The sequence below is a fragment of the Cetorhinus maximus genome, chromosome 5 (genome assembly GCF_964194155.1).
Source record: "Cetorhinus maximus chromosome 5, sCetMax3.hap1.1, whole genome shotgun sequence".
NCBI classification, from domain to species: domain Eukaryota; kingdom Metazoa; phylum Chordata; class Chondrichthyes; order Lamniformes; family Cetorhinidae; genus Cetorhinus; species Cetorhinus maximus.
The window spans coordinates 70187680-70210630 of NC_135883.1; the positions used below are offsets into that span (position 1 = coordinate 70187680).

Consider the following 22951-nt stretch of genomic DNA (forward strand, 5'->3'; position numbering starts at 1 on the left):
CTCAGTATGCTCTCAGCACCTTTATGGTGGGGTTGGCCCCCATCTTTTCAGCATCTGTGACCAGTGATGCTGTGCCCCAGCTCCTGGAGGGCTCAGGTGTTAAAGGCGGACAAAGGATCAGATGCTTCTGAAGTTTCATGGCTGCGTCTCCATGATATGACCCTGATCACGGAGCTCAAGCGAGCTGCCCGTGGCCAGACAGGAGTCAGACATTCTCAGCGGCTATGTGAAAATTTATGGAGTATCCTCACTGCATGTCGTCATCATCCTCCTGCAATCGAGCAACTATTAGGGCCTCCACTGCGTCTCCATAACAGGAGCATTCTCACAGAGGGTATTTGTGCTGCCATAAGCCAGACTGGAGTCAAATTTTCATAGATGCAATGTGAGGATCTATGGGGTCACCTCACTGCATGTTGTCATCATCCCCAACAAATCAACAGCAATGAGGGCCTCCCGATCGCGCCTGCCTCATCTGGCCTGTGCGAGGGCCTCATCCCCGTCATCGTTGCCTTTGAGGACCTCCTCACCCTCATCACTGTCAACGTCCTCCTTATCGGAGGAGACCTCCAGCTCCTGCATCTCCTCCTCAGCCAGCTCCTCTCCCTGTTGCAGCGCCAGATTGTAAAGGGCGCAGCAGACTATGACGATGCGTGACATCCTCTGCGGATGTATTGCAGGGCTCCACCAGACCAGTCCAGGCACTAGAACCTCTTTTTCAGCATCCCGATGGTCTGCTCCACCAAGCTGCAGCATGAGCCTCATTATAGCGTTACTCTGCTGCAGTTTGAGGCCGCCGCACGGGTGTCATCAGTCACGGCCTCTGTGGGTAGCCCTGGGCCCCGAGGAGCCATCCTTGAAGCCTCTGTGGATCCTGGAAGACGTCAGGGATCTGTGACTGACTGAGGATGTAGGCGTCGTCCCTGGAAACCATGCGCAGACCTGTAGGATGTGTTTGTGGTGGTCGCACACTAACTACAGTTTCAGTGAACAGAAGCCCTTGCAGTTGACATAGTTGACTGCGTGTTGCAACAGAGATCTGACCGCCACGTGAGTGCAGTCGAGCGCACCCTGCACCTATGGGAAACCTGAGATCTGGGCGAATCTAATCGCTCTTGCATCCTGGCCCTCCGATCCTGGGCGAAATGCACAAAGTTGTGTGCCCTCGCAAAGATGGCATCGTGACCTCATAGATACGTTTCAGGGTGGAGGCTTGTGAGATCCCACGAAGATCACCTGTGGAGCCCTGAAAGGAGCCACTGGTGTAGAAATTGAACACCACTGTCACTTTGACAGCCACTGGATGCCCTCCATGTCTCCTTTGGCGCCAAGTCCTGCAGTAATGTGAGCCACCAGGTTCCTAGACATGCGCAGTCTTCAGCGACATTGGTTCTAGGTCATCTGCAGTAATGACAGGCAGCCCTGGGTCTAGCTAGGCGCCGACCCACGACAGCTCACTGTGGCTCTTCAACGGCATGCGTGGGAGCCCCAGCCACCCCTTCTTCCTGAGGGCGCCGCTCCTCCCTCTGCGCAGCGAGGTGCCTCAGTCGCTCTCTCCTCCGTCGTCTTCACTCTCTGTACACCATGAGGCACACAATGAGTTCACTAGGCTCCGTGACCCTGATGTACTCCTCCTGCAGGATAAAAGAGAGGGACAGGTGGGTTAGCATGGGTGTACTAAGAATTTCTCTTGGTTAACTTTAAAGGCCCCTTAATGCATCCCAGAGTACTCTGGCCACCACTTGGATGGCCAGAGATTAGTGCGCTGTATGGCTGCCCGAAACCCCACCTTCCTCCGCCCGACCGATTGGAGGCAGCTTTGCCCATTGGACTCCATGCTGTGCTCTCAGCTCAGGCGTAGGCGTCCTCCTAACCCACACTGCAAGGCTGCCCTGTTAGCTTGAACCATGGGGGAGACTGGCCCAAACCGGGATGCTGACATTGCAAGGGGCTGTGAGCGCCTCCAACAGTGGCCAACTTTCACAGAGATTGTACAATGTGCCCAGTCGTCCAACTGTTCTGCGGCATCCACTAAAACACTCATTAGTTTGCAGTCTATGTCCAAGGGGAAAAAAGTTGTGGAGCACTTGGTGGTCCTCGCACGCCTCTGTATTGCTTGAGAGGACAGATAAACTAGAGACCCGACACCACGCATGTCAATGTGGCTGCACCTGAACTGTCCAGGCAAGCGGGGACTATTCCATCAGACACCTGACTTTTGCCTTGTAGATGGTAGACAGGCTTTGGAGAGTCAGGAGGTGAGATACTCATTGCATGATTCCTGGCCTGCTCTTGTAGCCACAGTATTTATATGGCTAGTACAGTTCAGTTTCTGGTCAATGGTAACCCCCAGGATGTTGACAGTAGGGGATTCAGCAGTGGTAATGCCAATGAATGTCATGGGGCGATGGTTAGATTCTCTCTTGTTGGAGATGGTCATTACCTGGCACTTGTGTGCCATGAATGTTACTTGACACTTGTCAGCCCAAGCCCGGATATTGTCCAGGTCTTGCTGCATTTGGACATGGACTGCTTCAGTATCTGAGGAATCGCAAATGGTGCTGAACATTGTGCAATCATCAGCGAACATTCCCACTTCTGATTATGATGGAAGGAAAGTCATTGATGAAGCAGCTGAAGATGGTTGGGCCTAGGACACTACCCTGAGGAACTCCTGCAGTGATGTCATGGAACTTAGATGATTGACCTCCAACAACCACAACTATCTTCCTTTGTGCTGGATATGACTCCAACCAGCGGAGAGTTTCCCCTGATTCCCATTGACTCCAGCTTTGCTAGGGCTCCTTGATGCCTCACTCAGTCAAATGCTGCCCTGATGTCAAGGGCAGTCACCCTCAACTCACTTTGGTCACCAGGACTAAATATCTAATTCAGCAATACTTATTTACAGTGCTGCATAAAGGCCAAGCATAATTATCCAATTCAGAAAACAGATGTGTCATTGTCTGGAGCTTTTATCCCAAATTCAAGTTGCCAAACCCCAGCTATGCTTTAATATGGAGCTTATTTATTGCATTTGTGACCTAGTCTGGCCCTAAACTGCAATTACAAAGAAGTACTGTTCTGTTGCAAGATTACTCAGTTATCAGATGTGGATACTGCTTCTCTAGTTATTTCTCCATATAATGACTATCCATTGATGCATCTAGCTTCTATACATGAGTTATAGGTTTGAGCAAGGGCATTAGTTCCTTACAAGATAGAGCACACAAACATCATTTAACTTAATGATGCTGACATTCTAACTGTCAACCCACAGACGGCCTTATTGGTACAAATGCTGAATATCCTATTATTCAAATGCCTCTGTAGCTTCACTCACCACCCCCCGCCCTCTCTGTAACCTCCTTCACTCCGCAACCCTCTGAGAACTGCACACTTCCAATTCTGGCCTCTTGATTATTCTCGACTTTCATTGTTCTGCAATAGATGGCTGTGCCTTCAGCTGCCTAGGCCCTAAAATCTAGAAGTCTCCCCCCAAGCCTGTCCACGTCTTTATCTCTCTGTTTTCCTTCACAATGCTCCTTTAAAATCTACCTCATTGACCAAGTGTTTGGTCACCTGTCCTAACATCTTTGGATAGGTGTCAATTTTTGCCTGTTCACATTTTTATGAAGTGCCTTTGGGTTCTTTACTGCACTAAAGGTGCTATATAAGTTGCTCAATTCTCCAATATAAGCACACTTTGATAGGAATACAGCAGCATACAGGCCAGCTCAATGGGATTGCATTGGTCTACACACCTGAGTACATAATCCAGACTTCAATGCATGGAGGATCACATGCTGAGAATTGGCTAACTGATAATTCTTGGGGATTTCAGAACCTGGCTTGACTGGACACACATTCATATGTCTGATTCTAGAGTTTCCAGAAGTACCGCCTTCAGCAAGCTTCTGTTGTAACAGAGGTGGGCAGACAACATAATGTAAAGTCGTACAAAAGGCCACAGTAAAATGTGAAATTGTTTACATTTTTCAAAATCTGGAGAGTTGAAATTTCAAGAACTAAACTTTTTCTGTGAAATTAAGAATTTTGTTTTGTTTTGAAATTTAATGCTGCCCTATCCCAACGTGCCTCACACTTATATTTGCACTTTAAATCTCTTTCAAGTGAAAGGTACTTGACTACGGAACATATTGTTTGACTTGGAGGAGAACTTTTAATTATTTGGATAAATGTTCTCCAGTTAAAGACCACTCCACTAATGGCTTACATTCCATGATTAACTTGTAAAGAGTTTTAAATATTGGTATTTTAACTTGCAGCCTGTTTTTGGTCTTCGCTTCCCCTCTGTGCTGAGTCTTCACTTGTCTACATTTTTGTGTTAAAGACCTGGAGAGCCCTGAAGGAATAGCCGTTGATCACCTGGGCCGCAACATCTTCTGGACAGACTCGGGGCTAGACAGAATTGAAGTAGCCAAAATGGATGGAGACCAGAGGCGGGTGCTTTTTACTGATGGCCTAGTGAACCCAAGGGCAATTGTTGTAGATCCTGTCAACGGGTATGTACTAGAATGAGAGTTCACACAGCATTCCCTATTAATGCTCCTTTATGTCCTCAAAATATGTAAGGAAGAAAGAAGTAGCATTTCTATAGCTTCTTTCACACCTTTAGAACATCTCAAAGCATTTCACAGCTAATGGAGCACTTTAGACGTTTAGTTACTGTTGTAATGTAATGAAGATCTGCTGTGCTACAAGAACAATTGAATGCAATTGGACAAATTGAATGTATAGAAACTTCGGGAAGCTTGGGGCACTTTTTGGATTAAGCTTGATTCTTATCTTAAATGTTGGTGCATTGGTGAAAGAAAAGGTTGAGAATCAACATCCAGAGAACCAGAATGTGCTGGAATTCCTTCCTTGCACCTCTTGTTTCAATTCCAAATACCTTCATTCTTGCACAGTGGTTCCACAGAAATTTCTTAGGAAATATTTGAAAAGTGGGGTGACTGGTGGCATAGTTTGTGGTGAAGTGGGTATTCCCTCCCATCCTGCAACTACCACTTAGGCCAGTTGAAGAGGAGAAACTCCAATCCCCAACCACATAGCGACCAGAGAGACTCAGGCTTCCTTTACCGGTTTTATTGAAGAATATGCAAGGGAGCCGCAATCATTCCTAAGAATGAAGACCCAGCTCCCTGATTGATTACATTTAATTATTTTTGTACTTTTTCTTATCACAGTACATTTGAATATATCCAATCAGTAACCTACACATTGGTACCGTGTTAAAACTATTCTATTGAGTACATAAACATGTGATTTTGCTAACCAATTATTCCAAAGGGTGTATATATAATTATATTATCCAATCAAAATTAAAACACGTAAGCAAAGACCTTGGTTCTCACAACTCAAGACTGCTTGTGTTTCATCAAAAGACCTCTCTTGTCTTTGTATGTCCTCCCATATCTAAGCTAAACCATCTGCCCTGTCCCTATCTGAGAGAGGAGTATATCTAAACTAACTTTGTTATGTTTTATCTCCAGTCCAGTTCTCAAGGCTTCACCACATCGTTGCACCACTTGAATGATTCTGCCTATGACTGGACATTAGCTCATCTCTTGAAACTGTGTAAATCACACAGACTTAAAGCCCCTTTGTGTGCAATGTCCATCTGCTTACCCTCAGCTGTCAATACCATGGCTGCTTGGTGATTTGAAGTGTTCTTCAGTAAATTCTTAGTGTTCTCTTTTAGCATTTTTAATTTTCCCCTAACAGTGGGGTTATCTGTTGTCAGCTTTTGATGTCAATGCCCAACACTCATGCCTGCCAGTATTACTCTGCCCCTCTTATGGGTTCCAGGTCACTCACTTCACTGGTTCCCTTGTGGTGTCATTTTTTTATTAAGTCCTAAAGTGGTGACTGGAGAACTGGATGAACCCCCAAAAACTTGGGTTCAAATCCCCTAGCTGCCACTCGGAGCTCTTAAAATATTTTCAAGAACGACATGTACTTGGAAAAATGTTTCCAGGTATGAGGAAAGTGGAATGGAGTGGGGCTAATTGAATAGCTCTTACAAAGTTCCAGCACAGGCACAAATGGCCTTCTCCTGTGCTGAATGATTCTACAAAGATTCAAGTGAGTCAGCTAACACCAACTACTCTAAGGTAACAAGCATGACATTTCTACCAGTTTGCATTAAACATTAAGCCAACAGTAGCGTTAGATTCACAACTTTACCTAGAAGATTCAAGCGATAGAGAATGTGAATAACTGAATAGTCAGTAAAAGTGACCATGAAGCTGTTGGATTGCCTTATAAAACCTGCTCATTCACTAATGTCCTTTAGCAAAAGGAAACCTTCCAACTTTGCCCAGTTTGGGCCTAGATGTGACTCCTGTCCCACACCAATATGATTGGCTGTTAATTGAAGCGGCCACAGCAAGCCACTCAGTCATATCAAACAGCCACCAGTGGATCAAGAAAGCGGCTTGACAATCACCTCAGGGCAGTTGGGGATGAGCAATAAACAGTGACCTTGCCAGCAACACCCACATCCTGATAATGAATATAAAATATAACTTGTCTGCACTACATTTCATCGACCATTGTTTGCCCCACTCACAGAAGTTCAATGGAACAGATTTTTCTGGACGGGATGTTCTCCTGGTCTGTTGCCTAATTGTGTCTCATTAAACATACATCAGTAAGGCATAGTTCCTGTGCGTGGACATTTGGTATGGTGGATTTGTGGCTCCAATTGCATCCGACTATGTGTTTGAGTCGCACATATGTGGTGCACTCCAAGTTGTGTATAATAGACACTTTTCGTATTCTGTGTCTTTGCTTCTGTTTTTGAAATATTGAAAACCAGCCATTTTGAGCACAGCTCCATTTTTTATGTAATGTATGTGAAAAATTGCACAAGCACTTATGAAAGAAATTGTAACCAAGAGGTGGGAGTAGTTGCAAGCTGAACAAGGAAATCAGGAAGAACTGGTAGATGGTAACAGGACGAATGTATCGTGTGTCTGGTTCACATAGGCTGGTGATCAAATTAGTACTGGTAGAGGGTCAGAGCACAGGATCTTGTGACAGCAGTCCTGATTCTGAGTTAGGTGCATACTGGGGCAGCTAAGATTTCGAGGCTAATCCTTGTTTTTTACCACACAGTGAATATATGTTGTGTTGTGTCATAACAGATGTTTTTTATATTTTGTGGTACATGGAGAGGGTGCAGAGGAGACTTATTGAATGGTACTAAGGATGAGGGAATTCAGTTATGTGGAGAGACTAGAAGAACTGGGACTCTCTTTAGAGCAGAGAGAGTTAAGGGGAGATTTAAAAAGGGGACGTTTCAAAATTGAGGATTTTCAGTAGTTAATCGGGGATCAGTAGCCAGAGGGCACAGATTTAAGGTAACCTAATTTAAAGGATCCAGGATTCTGAATGAGGAAATTTCTCCTCATCTCAGTCCCAAATGGTCAAACATTTATTTTGAATCTATGCCCAGGATTTTCCGTGCCCGCTGGCGTCGGGTGTGTTCAGTGGCGTGAGCAGGCAATATGGTGAGAAGTCCAAAAATCAGTTTCACAACTTGTGAAACCAGTTTGTGATCGTCCACTCAACCCCTCAATGGCAGGCTGCGTTTCCTGCCATCGGACACTGGGGACCTTATTGTAACATATCTGCATAAGGCCAGCCCACTGGACTCATCCCCTTCCCCCCCACCACTGGATTGTCTGCCCACGTCGGCAGGAAAATGCATTGACATATTTCACAACAGCATATATAAGATGTGCACTTGGCCGGCTGCATTTCGCTCGGGACTTCAAGGTTTGCTCACCTTGCTTCGGTAGGCACTCGCAGTCATCAGCGCCAGGCTTCACAGGCAGCACCACATCACTTTTAGGGGAGTTCACGGGTAGGTCTCTACCTACCAGATCAACCATATGCGGGTGGCTTTTCAACAGCTGCAGGGCAAGGTCTTGCCTGGGGAAGGGGGTGACATAGCCTCAGGCAAGGGAAGAGGCTGCAGGAGGCTGGCATTACTGGGGAAGGAGGGTCTCCCAGGGTGTGTGTGGGGAGAACACGTGTTGATCTGTGCAAGTGGCCTCAAAATGGTGAGGGCTGAGGAGGCAGTCTCCAGAGGAGGTGAGGCCAGATGGAGATGTGAGGGGGTGTGTGTGTGAGAATGGGTGGTGATGTCCCTTGAGCTGGCAGTGAGTGAGATGCCAGTGAATGTGTGATGGGCTTGGGTGTGTGAGGTTAGAGTTTTAAGATTGTTGCCTTACCTTGGTGGCATGGATGAGATCATTCATCCCCTATCTGCATTGGATGGCTAACCTCTTCTGTGCAACATTGGCACTGATCACCACTACCAAGCTGGAGTGGTAATTTAGCTGCTGCTCCTGCGGCCAGAGCAGGGGTAGAGGACATCATAGCGGCGTCCAAAAGGCGCTCGAGGGCTGCAGTTGTCTTGCCTTTCGGGGCCATGTCTTCTTTGCCCTGGGCTGGAAACACTGAGTTTGACTGTACCTTTAAATGTGGTGCCTGGCGTGGTGAAGTGGCAAGGTGACAGCGTGGAGGGTGAATCGGAGCTTACCCGCCATCGAAATGGCGTGTATCCTGGGAATGAATAATTTAATGCGGCTGGTTTGGGACAATAAGGCGTGAAAAGCCACCATTGCAGCCAACGGGTAAAACATCATTTTTCCCGCCCGCCGCCGCACTTAAGGTGGAATCATCCCAGATTTGCACTATTAATTTAGTTTTGGACTCCCCGGCCAGGAGCAACATCATTCCAGCACCTACCCTATCTAGTCCTTTAATAATTTTATATGTTTCATTTAGAGCAGCTCTCATTCTTCTAAACTCCAGGGAATATAGGCCTAGCCTACCCAATCACTCCCCACAGGACAACCCCCTCAACCCAGGAATGAATCTAGTGAACCTTTGTTGCACTGTCTCCATGCTAAGCACATCCTTCCTTAGGTAAGAAGACCAAAACGTATATGCTGTTTTAACCACTCCACCCAGCCTCACCGCTGCTGCCACCGCACCGCCCCCCCGCCCCCCACCACCCCCCCGCCACCCCCAAACACACAAACCCCATTGTAGCCTGTACAGTTTTGATGATTTCATTAGCTACTGGAGGTACTTCTCAATTGCTTTCTTTCAGTAACCTGTACTGGACAGATTGGAATAGAGCTGCTCCCAAAATCGAGACCTCGTACATGGATGGAACTAACAGACGGATCCTTGTGAAAGATGATCTTGGCCTTCCTAATGGATTGACCTATGACCCGTACAGTGCATTGTTGTGCTGGGCTGATGCAGGTATGTTGAACCTAGATAGTTTTTCTAATTGCAAATTTTAAAGTGTGATTTGTGAAGTTAATATTTGGATGCCTTATCTCATGATCTTATCTCGGCTCAGTGTTAATAAGCTGGAGTCCAAGCTTCGGACACTGCGATTCACCAGGGAGGGAGAAAGTTACCTGGACGCATTGCTCCAGGAGGCAGCTGCACCCTTTAGGCTAGGTACTTCAGATTTGGTCTCTGGTCAGGGACAGGAGGGTGTGACTATGAGAGAGGCTGGTATGGAGATCCAGAAGGTTGCAATGGAGAAGCCTCAGTCCTTGAAATTGTCCAACAGGTTCGATGTTGCGTGGAAGAGAGCAGGGACAGCAGGGGGGAACAACAAGGCAATGGTGCAGGGTAGCGATAGGGATGATCATAACCAGAGTGACAAGAAGGGACAAAGTGTTCAAGCATAAGAGTGCACCAGCAAATGAGGTCAGAGTAGGGAAAAATGGTTAAAAAGACAGAATTAAAGACTCTTTATCTGAATATATGCAGCATTTGTAACAAGATAGATGAATTGAAAACACAAATAGAAATAAGTGAGTGTGATATGATGGCCATTACAGAGACCTGGTTTCCAAGTGACCACAGCTGGGACTTGAATATTCAAGGGTATTTGACATTTGGGAAGGACGGGAAGAAAGAAGATGGAGGTGGGATAGCTGTATTAATAAAGGATGAGATCAATACACTAGAGACAAATGATCTTGGTTCAGAGGATCAAAATGTAGAATCATTCAGGTGGGGTTAAGAAATAGCAAAGGAAGGAAGTCACTGGTGGGAGTAGTTGATAGGCCCCCTGACAGTAGCTACACTGTAGGACAGAGCATAAATCATAGGAACAGGCTATTTTAGATTTGGTAATGTGTCATGAAACAGGATTAATTAATGATCTCATAGTAAAGGATCCTTTAGGTAAGAGTGATCATAACATGTTAGAATTTCACATTCAGTTTGAAAGTGAGAAATGTGGATCTAAAATGAGCAATTGCCTTTATTGAAGTTTAAGACAAGGCTATGAAGACAGAGTTAGCTAAAATGGAATGGGAAAATAGATTAAAAGGTAAGATGGTAGAGAAGCCGTGGCAGACATTTAAGGCAATATTTCATAATTCTCAACAAAGATATATTCCATTGAGAAAGAAAAACTCTGAGAAATATGCACCATCCATGGCTAGCTAAGGAAGCGAAGGATGATATCAAATTGAAAGAATAGATGTACAATTCTGTAGAGTTTCATGGTAGGGCAGAATATTGGGGAAATAGCAAAGGATGACTTTGAAAAAGAGGGAGAAATTGAAGCATGAGAGAAATCCAACAAGAAATATAGAAAAGGACAATAAATGCTACTACAAGTATATAAAAACGAAGAGGGTAAGATTGGGGAATTAATAATGGGAAATAAGGAAATGACAAAGACTTTGAATTGGTAATTTGTACCTGTCTTCACAGTAGAAAATGTAAAAAGCACCCCAAGAATAGTAGAAAAGCAGAGGGAAAAGGGGAGGGAGGAACTTAAAACAATCACTATCACTAGAGCAAAGGTGCTAGGAAAACTAATGGAACTTAAGGCTGACAAGTCCCCTGGGCCTTGTGGCTTGCATCCAAGGGTCGTAAAAGAAGTGGCTGCAGAGAGAGTGGATGCATTGATTGTAATCTTCCAAAATTCCTTAGATTCTGCAAAGGTCCCAATGGATTGGAAAATCACAAATGTAACACCACTATTCAAGAAAAGAGGGAGACAGAAAGCAGGAAACAATAGGCCGATTAGTCTAATATTTGTCTCCGGAAAATACCAGAATCCATTATTAAGGCGATAGTAGCAGGACATTTAGAAAATCATAATACAATCGGGCAGAGTCAGCATAGTTTTATGAAAGGGAAATAGTGTTTGACAAACTTATTACAGTTCTTTGAGGATAATGAACAAGATGGATAAAGGGGAGGCAGTAGATAAAGTGCATTTGGATTTTCAAAAGGCATTTGATAAGTTGCATCATAATGGGCTACTACACAAGATAAGAACTCATGGGCCAGGATTTTCCTGTTGGCGAGCAGGCGGGCGGTGGGGGGGGTCGGGGCCTGCTTGCTGACATGTAAAATGACGCACGGTGACATCGGGCGAAACTCCTGACATCACCGCACCCCATTTAAATTTTCAGGAAGGCAGGGTCTCAGCAAAATCAGCTGTGCGCCTGCTGACCTGTCAGTGGCCAATTGAGGCCATTGACAGAGACATTAAAGTAATTAAAGTTGGCGAGCAGGCCAGGAGCCCTGGCGGGCATTAGAAAAAGCATGAAACCTCATCCACGGGCGGGATGAGGTTTCATGGAGGTTTTAAAAGATTTAATTAAAGTGGTTTTAAAAATTATGGACATGTCCCAACTCATGTGACAATATCACATGAGGGGACATGTCAGGGAATTTTTTTTTCCATTTTTAATATTTTTCAATATGCAGCCGATCTCCCTGAGGCAGCACTTTGCCTCAGGGAGATGAGTGCACTCTTTCGTGCACATGCGTGAAAGAGCGCACTCTCGGGTCTAGGGAACCCCTCCTACCTGCACAGGGAGCGCATAGCGCTTCCGCGCAGACATCACGCTGGGCGGGCCTTAGTTGGCCCGCCCATGTAAAATGGTGGTGTGCCCCCAATTGGGGGCGCCAATTGAAGGTGCGCCTCCGTGCGCCCGCTCTTCAACTTCCCCCCCCAACCGGGGGAAAATTCTGCCCATGGTGTTGGGGGTGATATATTAACATGGATCGAAGACTGACTGACTAACAAGAATGAGAGTCAGGATAAATGGCTCATTTTCAGGTTGGCAACAACTGTACAGGACATGGATGAGATTGCACCTGGAGTACTGTGTAGTTTTGGTCTCCTTGCATAAGGAGGAATATACTTGCATTAGAAACAGTTCAGAGAAGGTTCACTAGGCTGATTCGTGATATGAATGGGCCTGACTTACTAGGAAAGGTTGTCATTGTCTTCCGTCGCAGTCACAAAGTCGGTTCCCTAGGCTGAGTCTCCAGTGCTCTCCTTGGCCACTGTCTGAGGCTGAACTAGACCATTAGCAACCTTGACATCCTATTTTTTCCCGAGCTCCATTTATGATTTCATATCCTCTCCATCATCAAGACAGCCTATTTTCCTCTCCATAACTTAGCCGATTGCTTCCACTACCTCAGCTCATCTGCTTCTGAAGCCCTCATCCATGCCTTTGTTAACTTTGGACTCAACAATTCCAGTGCTCTCTTGACCAGCTTCACATCTTCCTTTATGAACTTGAGTTCATCCAAAACTCTGTTGCTTATATTCTAACTTGTACCCCATCCCGTTCACCCATCATCCTTGGGCTCACTGACCTACATCTGCTCCTGGTCCAGAACTGCCTCAATTTTAAAATTTTCATCCGTTCTTTCAAACCCCGTCATGACCTTGCCTATCACTATGTCAGTAACCTCATCCTACCCTTTGAGGTCTCTGTGTTACTGGAACTCTTGCATCCTGTACAACCCTAACATTCATCTCTCCATTATTGGTGGCTGTGTCTGCTGTGCCATGCCCCTAAGTTCTGAATTTCCCTCTCAAAACATTTCTGCCTCTCTTTCCAAATTTGAGTTGCTCCTTAACACCTACCTCTTTGACTAAGCGTTCAGTTATTTGATCTAACATCCTTACATGGCTTTGTTTTAAATTTTATTTGAAGCGCTTTGGGGTTTTTACCTACATTAAAGGTAAGTTGTCGGTCATTCATTGTTTTTATCTGGAACTGGCAATGCCCATACCTGGGTCTTTTCCCCTTCTATGGGAAAGTTCAGATGTAGCTGACTTAGTTCTTTCTGAGCAGGTGATTTTAGAGCACGCTGTTTTTATAGGACGTCTATTGGCCATTTACAGCCATGGAGGAATTTGAACATAATGGATGAGAATTTCAAATTGGTTCCCAATCCAGTAACACCTCCAGTATCAGCCACTGAATGCATGGTGACACAGAAGTAAAGTTTAACATTAAGTAAGCGTACTGTACTCTTGATTCTCAGTGCCCTGTTTGTCAATGTTGTTAAAGCACTATTGTCCAGTCTAGTAGAGGCCCAAGAGCAGCAGCTTTTGTGGAGTAAGATATCAAAATGTTTCTCAGAAGAATGAAAAACAGTTGACTTCTAGTCCCAAAAATACTTGTAAAAGCATGACCTAAAGTTGTACACACTTCATGCTGCTGTGTAAGTGTTGTCGATCCAATTTATCATTCCTCATCAAAGTTTCTTGATGTGGTAAACTGATTTCATGCGATTGATTTTTAAAATCTCCTTTGGTGGCTTCCCAGGATTTAACTTTGATAAATTCCTAAAACTTAGCTTGCGTGTTTAATGGTTACCAGTTTAATTCAATTTCCTTAAATGTGCTGCCAAAGCAAAGCTGCCTGTGGACCATACTGACAATCTATAATGGATAACAGCTTCCCAACAAACTGCTGGTAAGCCATGCGCTTTCCCTTTTGCTCTCTCCTCTCTGCCAAGCTCTGTTCTCCCACAGAGGGGTTTGTAACTGTTTCATTCTCTGCAGGAATCCAAAGGTTGGAATGCATGAATCCAAATGAAACTGGACGCAGAAGGGTCCTTGCTGGCATCAGTTATCCCTTTGGGATTACAAGTTATGGAAGGAACTTGTACTATACAGACTGGAAGAGGTACAGTGTCTATTTCAATGAGATTTTCTGAGTTTGTGTTATATATTACATGGAATTGCATTGTATTTACAGCACATAAACAAGCCATTGGGCCCAACAGTTCTATGCTCCTCACACCCATCTATATCTAATCCTATCAGAATATCCTTCTATTCCTTTTTTATATATTTATCTAGCTTCCACTTAAGTACGTCTAAGCTACTTGTCTCAGCTACTCCTTGTAGTAGCGAGTTCCACACTCGGGGTAAAGACAGTTCTCCTGAATTCCCTATTGCATTTATTAGTGACTTATGTTTATGGCCCCAGGTTTTGGACTCGTCCATAAGTGGAAACAGTTTCTTTATGTCTGCCTTATTTAACCGTTTCATAATTTTAAAGACCCCAACAGGCTGTCTCTCAGCCTTCTCTTTCCTTGACAAAAAGATCCTCAGCCCTTTGAGTCTTTCCTAAACACACAAACAATAGCAGAGAGGTAAAGACCCCATGGCCCATCCAGACTATCCCATAGGATTGTGATACATTGTGCATCATCACTTATACAATCTCTGCCCTAACCAAAACCATGTGATCTCCCAGGTGAGGCAAAAGCCTAGGCCAATTTGGGGAAAATTTAATCTGGGAAATTCCTTTCTGACCTCTCCCACCCATTAAAGCCGTCAGAGATGGGTCCAATTCTCACAAAGTAATTCAGAAAATTGGTGCCCTCCACATGAGACAACAGCCTGTCCCAATGACCCACTGTTCTCTGGGGAAAATAACCATGTCCTGACATCTAACTTAGGTCTGGCCTTACACCACTTAAAATTGTGACCCTAACCTATTTAATTGAAACAAAACACATTTGGCATACCTTATATCATCCTGTGTGCCATATCTGGTTTAAATGAGACTATCACAGAATGTAAGAGTGCAGAAGGAGGCCATTTGGCCCATTGTGTCTGCACCGATTCTCTGAAGGAGCATTATGACCGAGTGCCATTGACCTGCCTTTTCCCCGTACCCTTGCACATTGTTTCGATTCAAATAATCACCTAATGCCCTCTTGAATGCCTCCATTGAACCTGCCTCCACCACACTTCCAGGCAGTGCATTCCAGACCCTAACCACTCGTGTGAAAAAGTTTTTTCTCACATCACATTTGCTTCTTTTGCAAATCTCTTTAAATATGTGCCCTCTTGTTCTCAATCCTTTTACAGTTACTCCCTATCTACTCAATCCAGCCCCCTCATGATTTTGAACATATCTATCAAATCTCCTCTTAGCCTTCTCCTCTCCAAGGAGAATAGTCCCAACCTCTCCAATCTATCTTCGTAACTGAAGTTTCTTATCCCTGGAACCATTCTTGTAAACCTGTTCTGCACTCTCTCCAATGTGTTCAAATCCTTCCTATAGTGTGGCACCCAGAACTCTATGCATTACTCCAGCTGAAGTCTAACTAGTGTCTTATATAAACTCAGCATAATCTCCCTGCTCTTGTACTCTATGCCCCTGTTAATAAAGCCCAGGATATTATATGCTTTATTAACTGCTCTTCTCCACCTGTCCTGCCACCTTCAATGATCTATGCACATATACACCCAGGTCCCTCTGCTCCTGTACCCGCTTAAGAATTGTACCCCTGACGATTCAGTTAAAAATCTTTCTTGCAAGCGCTGAACCTATTACATGTAAAGCAGTTTGGAGCAAAGTTCCAGCGTATGTGTTATGAAACTCCTATTTACCTGCTTGCCAGGAATGGAGGTCAGGAACTCCAAGTCCCGACAATCTTTGGACCTCCTGCACATGCGCAGGCTGGGAGCGGGCTGCACATGCGCAGTTCGACATCTTTACATTCTTCAGGCTAAGGACAGGCCCTGCACGCTGTAATGACTTGATATGCCAGGCAGGTTTCTTACTTGAAACAGATAACTTTAATACAAGGAGGTCTTCTAGAAGCTACATGCTTGAAGCAGGTCCATGACTATAAAGCACCACCCCACTGCACCCCCCACTCCTCTCTCCGCCAGGTTACCTGCACTTCGGACTCATGCATCAAGAACAATCACGTGACCCCTAATAGGCAGTAGGAAAGGTTATACCTTCAGTCACTAGACACACATGTGCATAGAAAAAAAGTGTGAAAACCTGGGTCATGTGACTGGGTGTGGAGTGCCAGAGTCAAAAAGTGCCACAGAGAGGGGGACAGGGAGAGGTCCCAAAAGGAAGTCCCAGGTAAGGGATAAAGACACATGTCAGAAACAGGTCCCAGTTAAGTTAAGAAAAAGAGAGGAACAGAGAAACAGGCTCCAGTTAGAAAAAGGGCTGCAGGGAGCAGACTTTGTGAGGTGGTCTTAGAAGAAGCCCTGAAGATCCAAGAGGACAGCCGAAGGTTGATGACTCTGTGCTGCGGGCAGTTGGGGAAAAGATACCCTTTGGAGCAGTGGTGTCCTGCTTGGCGCATCCGAAGAAGTCAAATTGTGCTTGAGTTGATGCCCGAGTGCACTCGGGAACCCAATGGAATGGAATCTCAGAAAAAGAGATTGAAACACTGCGAGATGAGCCATTGTTGAAGCCATCCATGTTGGAGTGACTTTTGGAGAGAATTCCGAGGCAAGATCTTTGAAAGTGAAGATTGGAAACCCTCATGAGAGAGATGGAGGAGGGAGAAAACAGTGAATTACAGACTGGTTAGCCTAACATCAGTAGTAGGGAAAATGCTAGAGCCTATTATAAAGGATGTGATAACAGGGCACTTAGAAAATATCAATGGGATTACACAAAGGCAACATGGATTTATGAAAGGGAAACATGTTTGACAAACCTACTGGAGTTTTTTGAGGATGTAACTTGCAGAATAGATCAGGGAGAACCAGTGGATGTGGTGTATTTGGATTTTCAGAAAGCTTTTGATAAAGCCCCACATAAGAGGTTCGTGTGTAAAATTAAAGCACATGGGATTGGGGGTAATATGTTGACATGGATTGAAAATTGGTCAGCAGACAGGAAACAGAGTAGGAACATTTTTCAGAATGGGAGGCAGTGACTAGTGGGGTACCACAGGGATCAGTGCTTGGGCCCAGCTATTCACAATATATATCAATCATTTGGATGAGGGAACCGAATGTAATATTTTCAAATTTGCTAAAGACATGAAACTTGGTGGGAATGTGAGCAGTGAGGAGGGAGTTAGGAGGCTTCAAGGCGATTTAGACAGGTTGAGTGAGTGGGCAAATATATGGCAGATGCAGTATAACATGGTTAAGTATGAAGTTATCCACTTTGGTAGGAAAAACAGAATAGCAGAGTATTATTTAAATAATGATAGATTGGGAAATGTTGATGTGCAAAGGGACCTGGGTGTCCTTGTACACCAATCATTGAAAGCAAGCATGCAGGTGCAGCAAACAGTTAAGAAGGCAAATGGTATGTTGGCTTTCATTGCGAGAGGACTTGAATACAGGAGCAAGGATGTCTTACTGCAGCTATACAGGGGCTTGGTGAGATCACACCTGGAGTATTGTGTGCAGTTTTGGTCTCCTTACCTAAGAAAGGATATACTTGCCATAGAGGAAGCCCAGCAAAGGTTCACCATTCCTGGGATGGCAGGATTAGGAGACAGTGGGGTGACTAGGCCTGTATTCACTGGAGTTTAGAAGAATGAGAGGGGATCTCATTGAAACATAAAATTCTGACGGGGCTGGATAGACTGGATGCAGGGATGATGTTTTCTCTGGCTGGGGGGTGTCTAGAACAAGGGGTCACAGTTTCAAGATACGGGGTAGGCCATTTGGGACTGAGATGAGAAACTTCTTCACTCAGAGGGTGCTGAACCTGTGGAATTCTCTAAAACAGAACGTTGTGGAGGCCAAGTCACTGAATAGATTTAAGAAGGAAATAGATAGATTTCTGGACTCTAAAAAGCATCGGGGGTATGGGGAGAGCGCAGAGCATGGTGTCGAGATAGAGGATCAGCCATGATCATATTGAATGGCGGAGCAGGCTCAAAGAGCCGAATGACCTACTCCTTTTATGTTTCTATGTTAGGAAATATCAGTGAGATTGGTTGACGCAGCGTTAGAGATGTCTGGGTGGGTTATTGTGAAATCTATGGAGTCTGTTTTGGTTGCATTGGACATTTATTGTGCAGTGTATGTTCGACCACAGTTGGCTTGTTAATTCACATGTGCGTCACACTTACCCTGATTGTTAGAGTCTAAGATAGATATTGTAAATTGTTTTATCTCCCTGACCTTGTATAATAAAGCTTATTTTTATTTGTTCAAAACCCGTGGAATCTTGTGGCTTTATTCTCTTAGCAAGTGCCTCGGATTTTAAACTCTGTCTACTTTAAGCCAAACGTTATTGGTCCCTAACCAGACCTCACCAACAATGTGGGGTCTGGCCAAGGACATAACAAATGTAAACCAAAGGAACTGAAAGATTGAAATAAAAACAGAAAATGCTGGAAATACTAAACACATTTGGCAGAATCTGCGGAGAGAGAAAGAATTAACATTTCAGGTCAGTGATCTCTCAACGAATGTTAACTATTTCTCGACACAGACCTATTGAGTATTTCCAGAATTTTCTGTCTTTATTTCAGATTTCTAGCATTTGCAGTGTTTTGCTTTTGTTGAATTGAAAAACTGACCTGAAACTGCACCATGTTAGAGAAACCCCTTTGTGTTGGACTCCAGATCACTTCTTACTTTAAATGTCATGTCACGTTACCTAGCATATAAATATTTTTTGCTGAATTTCAACTTCATGGATAAATATTATTAATAGTTTTTGTGTTTTTTTTTACTTTGCAAGATAAATGTTTCTTCATCTTTTGCAGCCAACTAAAATTGGAAAATGTGTGTATCCGCAGTGAAAAGTTTTAAGAAGTGAAACCTGATTTTTTTTTTAAGAGGTCACTTTGTTATTGGGCTTAGGGGAGGTTATTGTGTGCTAACTGTTTGTGTTGTTGCTAGGTTTAATGGCTTAAAAAAGGAATTATGATGTGGCTATGGAAGTTTTGCGCAGCATCTACTGGGACTTAAAGCAGCTCCTTGAAGCAGAGAAGATTAAGGGGTGATTTTATGGAGGTGTTCAAAATTATGAAGGGTTTCATTAAAGTAAATGTAGAGAGACTGTTGCCACTGGCAGGAGGGGGTCGGTAACCGGAGAACACAGATTTAAGGTAGAAGAACCAGGAGCGTAATGAGGTGAATTTTATTTAATGCCGTGAGTTGTTATGATCTGGGTTGCACTGAAAGTGGTGGATGAAGATTCAAATAGTAACTTTCAAAAGGGAGTTGGGTATATACTTCAAAAGGAAAACATTTTCAGGATTATTGGGAGAGAATGGGTGCAAGGGTGTGTGGGACTAATTTGATCGTCCTTTCGAGGAGCCGGCACAGGTAAATGAGCTGAATGACAGCCAAGTGTGTTGTATGATTTGAAGAGTACAGTGCATTGGCTTAAGTGTAATTTTTCCTACCACATGTTGATGCCCAATGTGCTAAATAAACGTGATGAGAACTTCAGCTGGACTGTTGAATGCAAAATCTTTCACTGTGCTTTAACTGTCGTGTTCATAAAGGGAGTCTGTCATAGCTGTGGATCGTATCCTTGGACGCGAGAGTGATGAACAACAGCCATCCAAACGATCCCGGCTCTATGGAATAACTACAGCTTACTCACAGTGTCCGCCAGGTAACACACTTTGTGCTGTGTACTGCTTCAGTTCCTGTATCTTTTGAATGTATGCAGCAGCTGGATGATTGAGTGGGTTATTTTGGGCCTTTACAACCCAGACGCTGATGTCAAATGAGTGCCCTTTGAGGTGCTTTAGATTAGAGTCACTGCTTCCTGCGCTACAGTCTGATACTGGGTTACGTTGTGATCCAACTTCATGGAGATTGCTTTTCTGCGTAAGTGGAATTGGTGCCCGTGTCCTAACTCACACCAAGTCCCATTCACTCATCAACCCATCACTCCTGTGCTCGCTGACCTCCATTGACTCGAGGCCTTTTAATCAGCACTTCAAATTTAAAATTCTCATCATCTTGTTCAAATCCTTCCATGGCCTCACCCCCTCCCTGTCAATGTAACAGCCTCTCGCCCTACAAGTGTTTTTTTAAGTTATTCGTTCATGGGATGTTGATGTCACTGGCTAGGCCAGCATTTATAGCCCATCCCTTTATTGCCCTCGAGAGATACCTTCCTTTTTCAGCTTTTCCCGTGCTACATGGGTCACCACAATGCTGGTTGATCACTTCATATCAACCATCATTTTTTTTTTGTATTTAGCAGGTGTGTTTACAGCCAGGTGACCTTCCTACCACCTGGCACTGATACCCGCTGGCTTTCCTGCATCAGTGTGGCTGGGTACTTTCGTAACCAACAAGTCCTGAAGTGGAACTTGAATCCCAGGCCTTCCAGCTCAGCAGCAGGAGAGCTACTCATATTTCTTAGTTTTCTCAAGTTCTTGTGATCACTGAGCCACTCCAGCTCCCTAACCCTCTGAGATACCTGTGCCCCTCCAGCTCTGGCTTCTTGCCCATCCTGGATTTTTCAGCTGTTCAGCATTGGTGGCCGTGCCTTCCGATGGCTAGGCCCTAAACTGTGGAATTCCCTACCTGCCTCTCAACCTCTCTTTCGTCCTTTAAGATGGTGCTTAAAACCTCTTTGATCGGTGACAGATTTTGTTTGATAATGTTTCTTGCGATGTTTTACTATGTTAAAGGTGCTAAACAGAAAGACTTGCATTTAAGAAGTGCCTTTTATTACCGCAAGATGTCCCAAAGTGCTTTACAGCCGATGAAGTACTTTTGAAGTATATTCACTGTTGTAATGTTGGAAACACAGCAGCCAATTTGCACACAGCAAGCTCCCACAAACAGCTGTGATAATGACCAGATAATCCGATGTTGATTGAGGGATAAATATTGACCAGGACACCAGGGATAACCTTCCCTTCTTCGAAATAGTGCCATGGTATCTTTTATGTCCACCTGAGTGAGCAGATAGGGCCCCGTTTAATGATTCACCCGAAAGACTTCTACAGTGCAGCGCTCCCTTAGTACTGCACTGGAGTGTCAACATTGATGTTTGTACTTAAGGTTCTGGAGTGTGGCTTGACCCCATAACCTTCGTGACTCGGAGATGGGAGCGCTGCCCAGTGAACCACAGCTGGCACCCAGCTGAGCAATGGCTGACACGTACATGTATAAATCCAAGTTGTTGTCTAGTGAGGAAATGGCTGTAGCATAATTTTAATAATGTCTGTTCGTCTTTATTTTAATAGGACAGAACCACTGTGCTGTAAATAATGGAGGCTGCACCCATCTATGTCTGGCAACACCTTTGAGCCGGTCCTGTCGCTGTCCTGATTCTTCAGTGGGGGTCAGCTGTGTGGAAAGAAACTAACAACCAAGTGTTTCAGGGAGTTCCCGTTACTATTAAGAGACAAACCTCTTCCTCAAAGTCAAATCCTGTCGTGAAAACCCTTTTAATTTTTAAAATACCATTTTAAAAACTTTTTTTTTTAGTTATGGTTTTTAAATTTTTTTATTTGGATTTTTATTCGCTTTTATAAGAAAAAAACTGTAAATATATTTTCTTGCAGTTCACTAAATTGTACTGCAAGTGATGTTTAGTTCTAACCTTATGGTGCTTCAATGTACTGTTACTTCACCATGAATGAAGCCAACACATCAGGTATTATGTTATGCTCTGTACAGCTTTTCAACATATATCAAATAAAATAGAACTTTTTGTACATATTTATATTTTTCCCATTGCGGCTCCCTGCCTGACATGCTATAAGAGGTAATTCAAGCCAGGATGCAATGGCACAGGAAATGGGCACACTCCACTATTACCCCAACATGGCTGAAATTCTTCTGCTTCTTTTCCGGATGTGGGCGTCGCTGGAAAGCCAGCATTTATTGCCCATCCCTAATTGCCCTTGAGAAGCTGATGGTGAACTGCAGTCCTTGTGGTGAAGGTACTCCAGCAGCGCTGTTGGATAGAATTTTCCAGGATTTGACTGTGACAACGAAGGTGCGTGTTGAAGTCAGGATCTTGTAAAACTTGATTGATGGTGTTCCCATAATATTATTGCCCTTGTCCTTGGTGGTGGAGGTCATGGAGCAGTAATGTGCCGTTGAAGTAAGCTTGTAGATTTTTTGTGAGACCAAGCTGAAATGGTACAAATTTAAAGCGGGTGCAGAAACAGTGACACCTGGGGATTCACATGGCAGCAGGACAAGTTGACAAGGCTGTTGTAAAAAGCACACAGGATTATATAAATATTGGCTACAAAAGCAAGGAAGTTTTGGTTATTAATCACCAGTTGGGCCTCAGCTGAAGTATTGTATTCAATTCTGGACATTACACTATAGTAAGCTTTGCAGAGTGTGTAGAGCAGATTTATGAGAATGGTACCAGATGTGGGGAGCTCCTGTCATGTGGAGAGACTGGAGAAGCTGAGGTTCTTCTCCTTAGCGCGGAGAAGGTTAAGGGCAGGTTTTATGCATGTGTTCAAAATCATTAGTAGTTTTGATAGAATAAATAAAACGTGTTTCTAGTGGCAGAAGGATCAGTAAACAGAGAACAAAGATTTAAAGTAACTGGCAAAGGAACCAGATGTGATGTGAGAATTTTTCTTTTAACCAGTTGTCATGATATGAAATGTGCTGCCTTAAAGGGTAATAGAAGCAGATTCAATCGTAACATTTAACAGCAAATTTGGATAAATACTTGACAGGGAAAAAACAAATACCCAGCTATGAGGAAAGAGCAGAGGTGTGGGATTAATTGGATAGCTCTTCGAAAGAGCTGGCACAGGCATGATGGGCCCGGTGGCCTTCCGCTGGATGATGGCCTAGATCCCCAGAGAATAAACAGGGATTGTTATTTATTTTATTTAAACATAGCCCCTTTCCCCAGGAACCGGC

The 22951-nt window shown here is 44.2% G+C and overlaps 1 protein-coding gene across 1 annotated transcript in view; it reads left to right on the forward strand.

The window, feature by feature from the left end:
- The window catches only part of nid1a (nidogen 1a), a 111064-nt gene extending 89289 nt beyond the window's left edge, over positions 1-21775 (forward strand). Inside the window, exons 16-20 of the mRNA XM_078541982.1 lie at positions 4355-4526; positions 9152-9309; positions 13901-14024; positions 19591-19703; positions 21298-21775. Of these exons, the coding sequence (XP_078398108.1) occupies positions 4355-4526; positions 9152-9309; positions 13901-14024; positions 19591-19703; positions 21298-21419 (689 nt within the window). The 3' untranslated portion in view covers positions 21420-21775. The remainder of the gene's footprint in view (positions 1-4354; positions 4527-9151; positions 9310-13900; positions 14025-19590; positions 19704-21297) is intronic.
- Positions 21776-22951: the final 1176 nt, after the last annotated feature.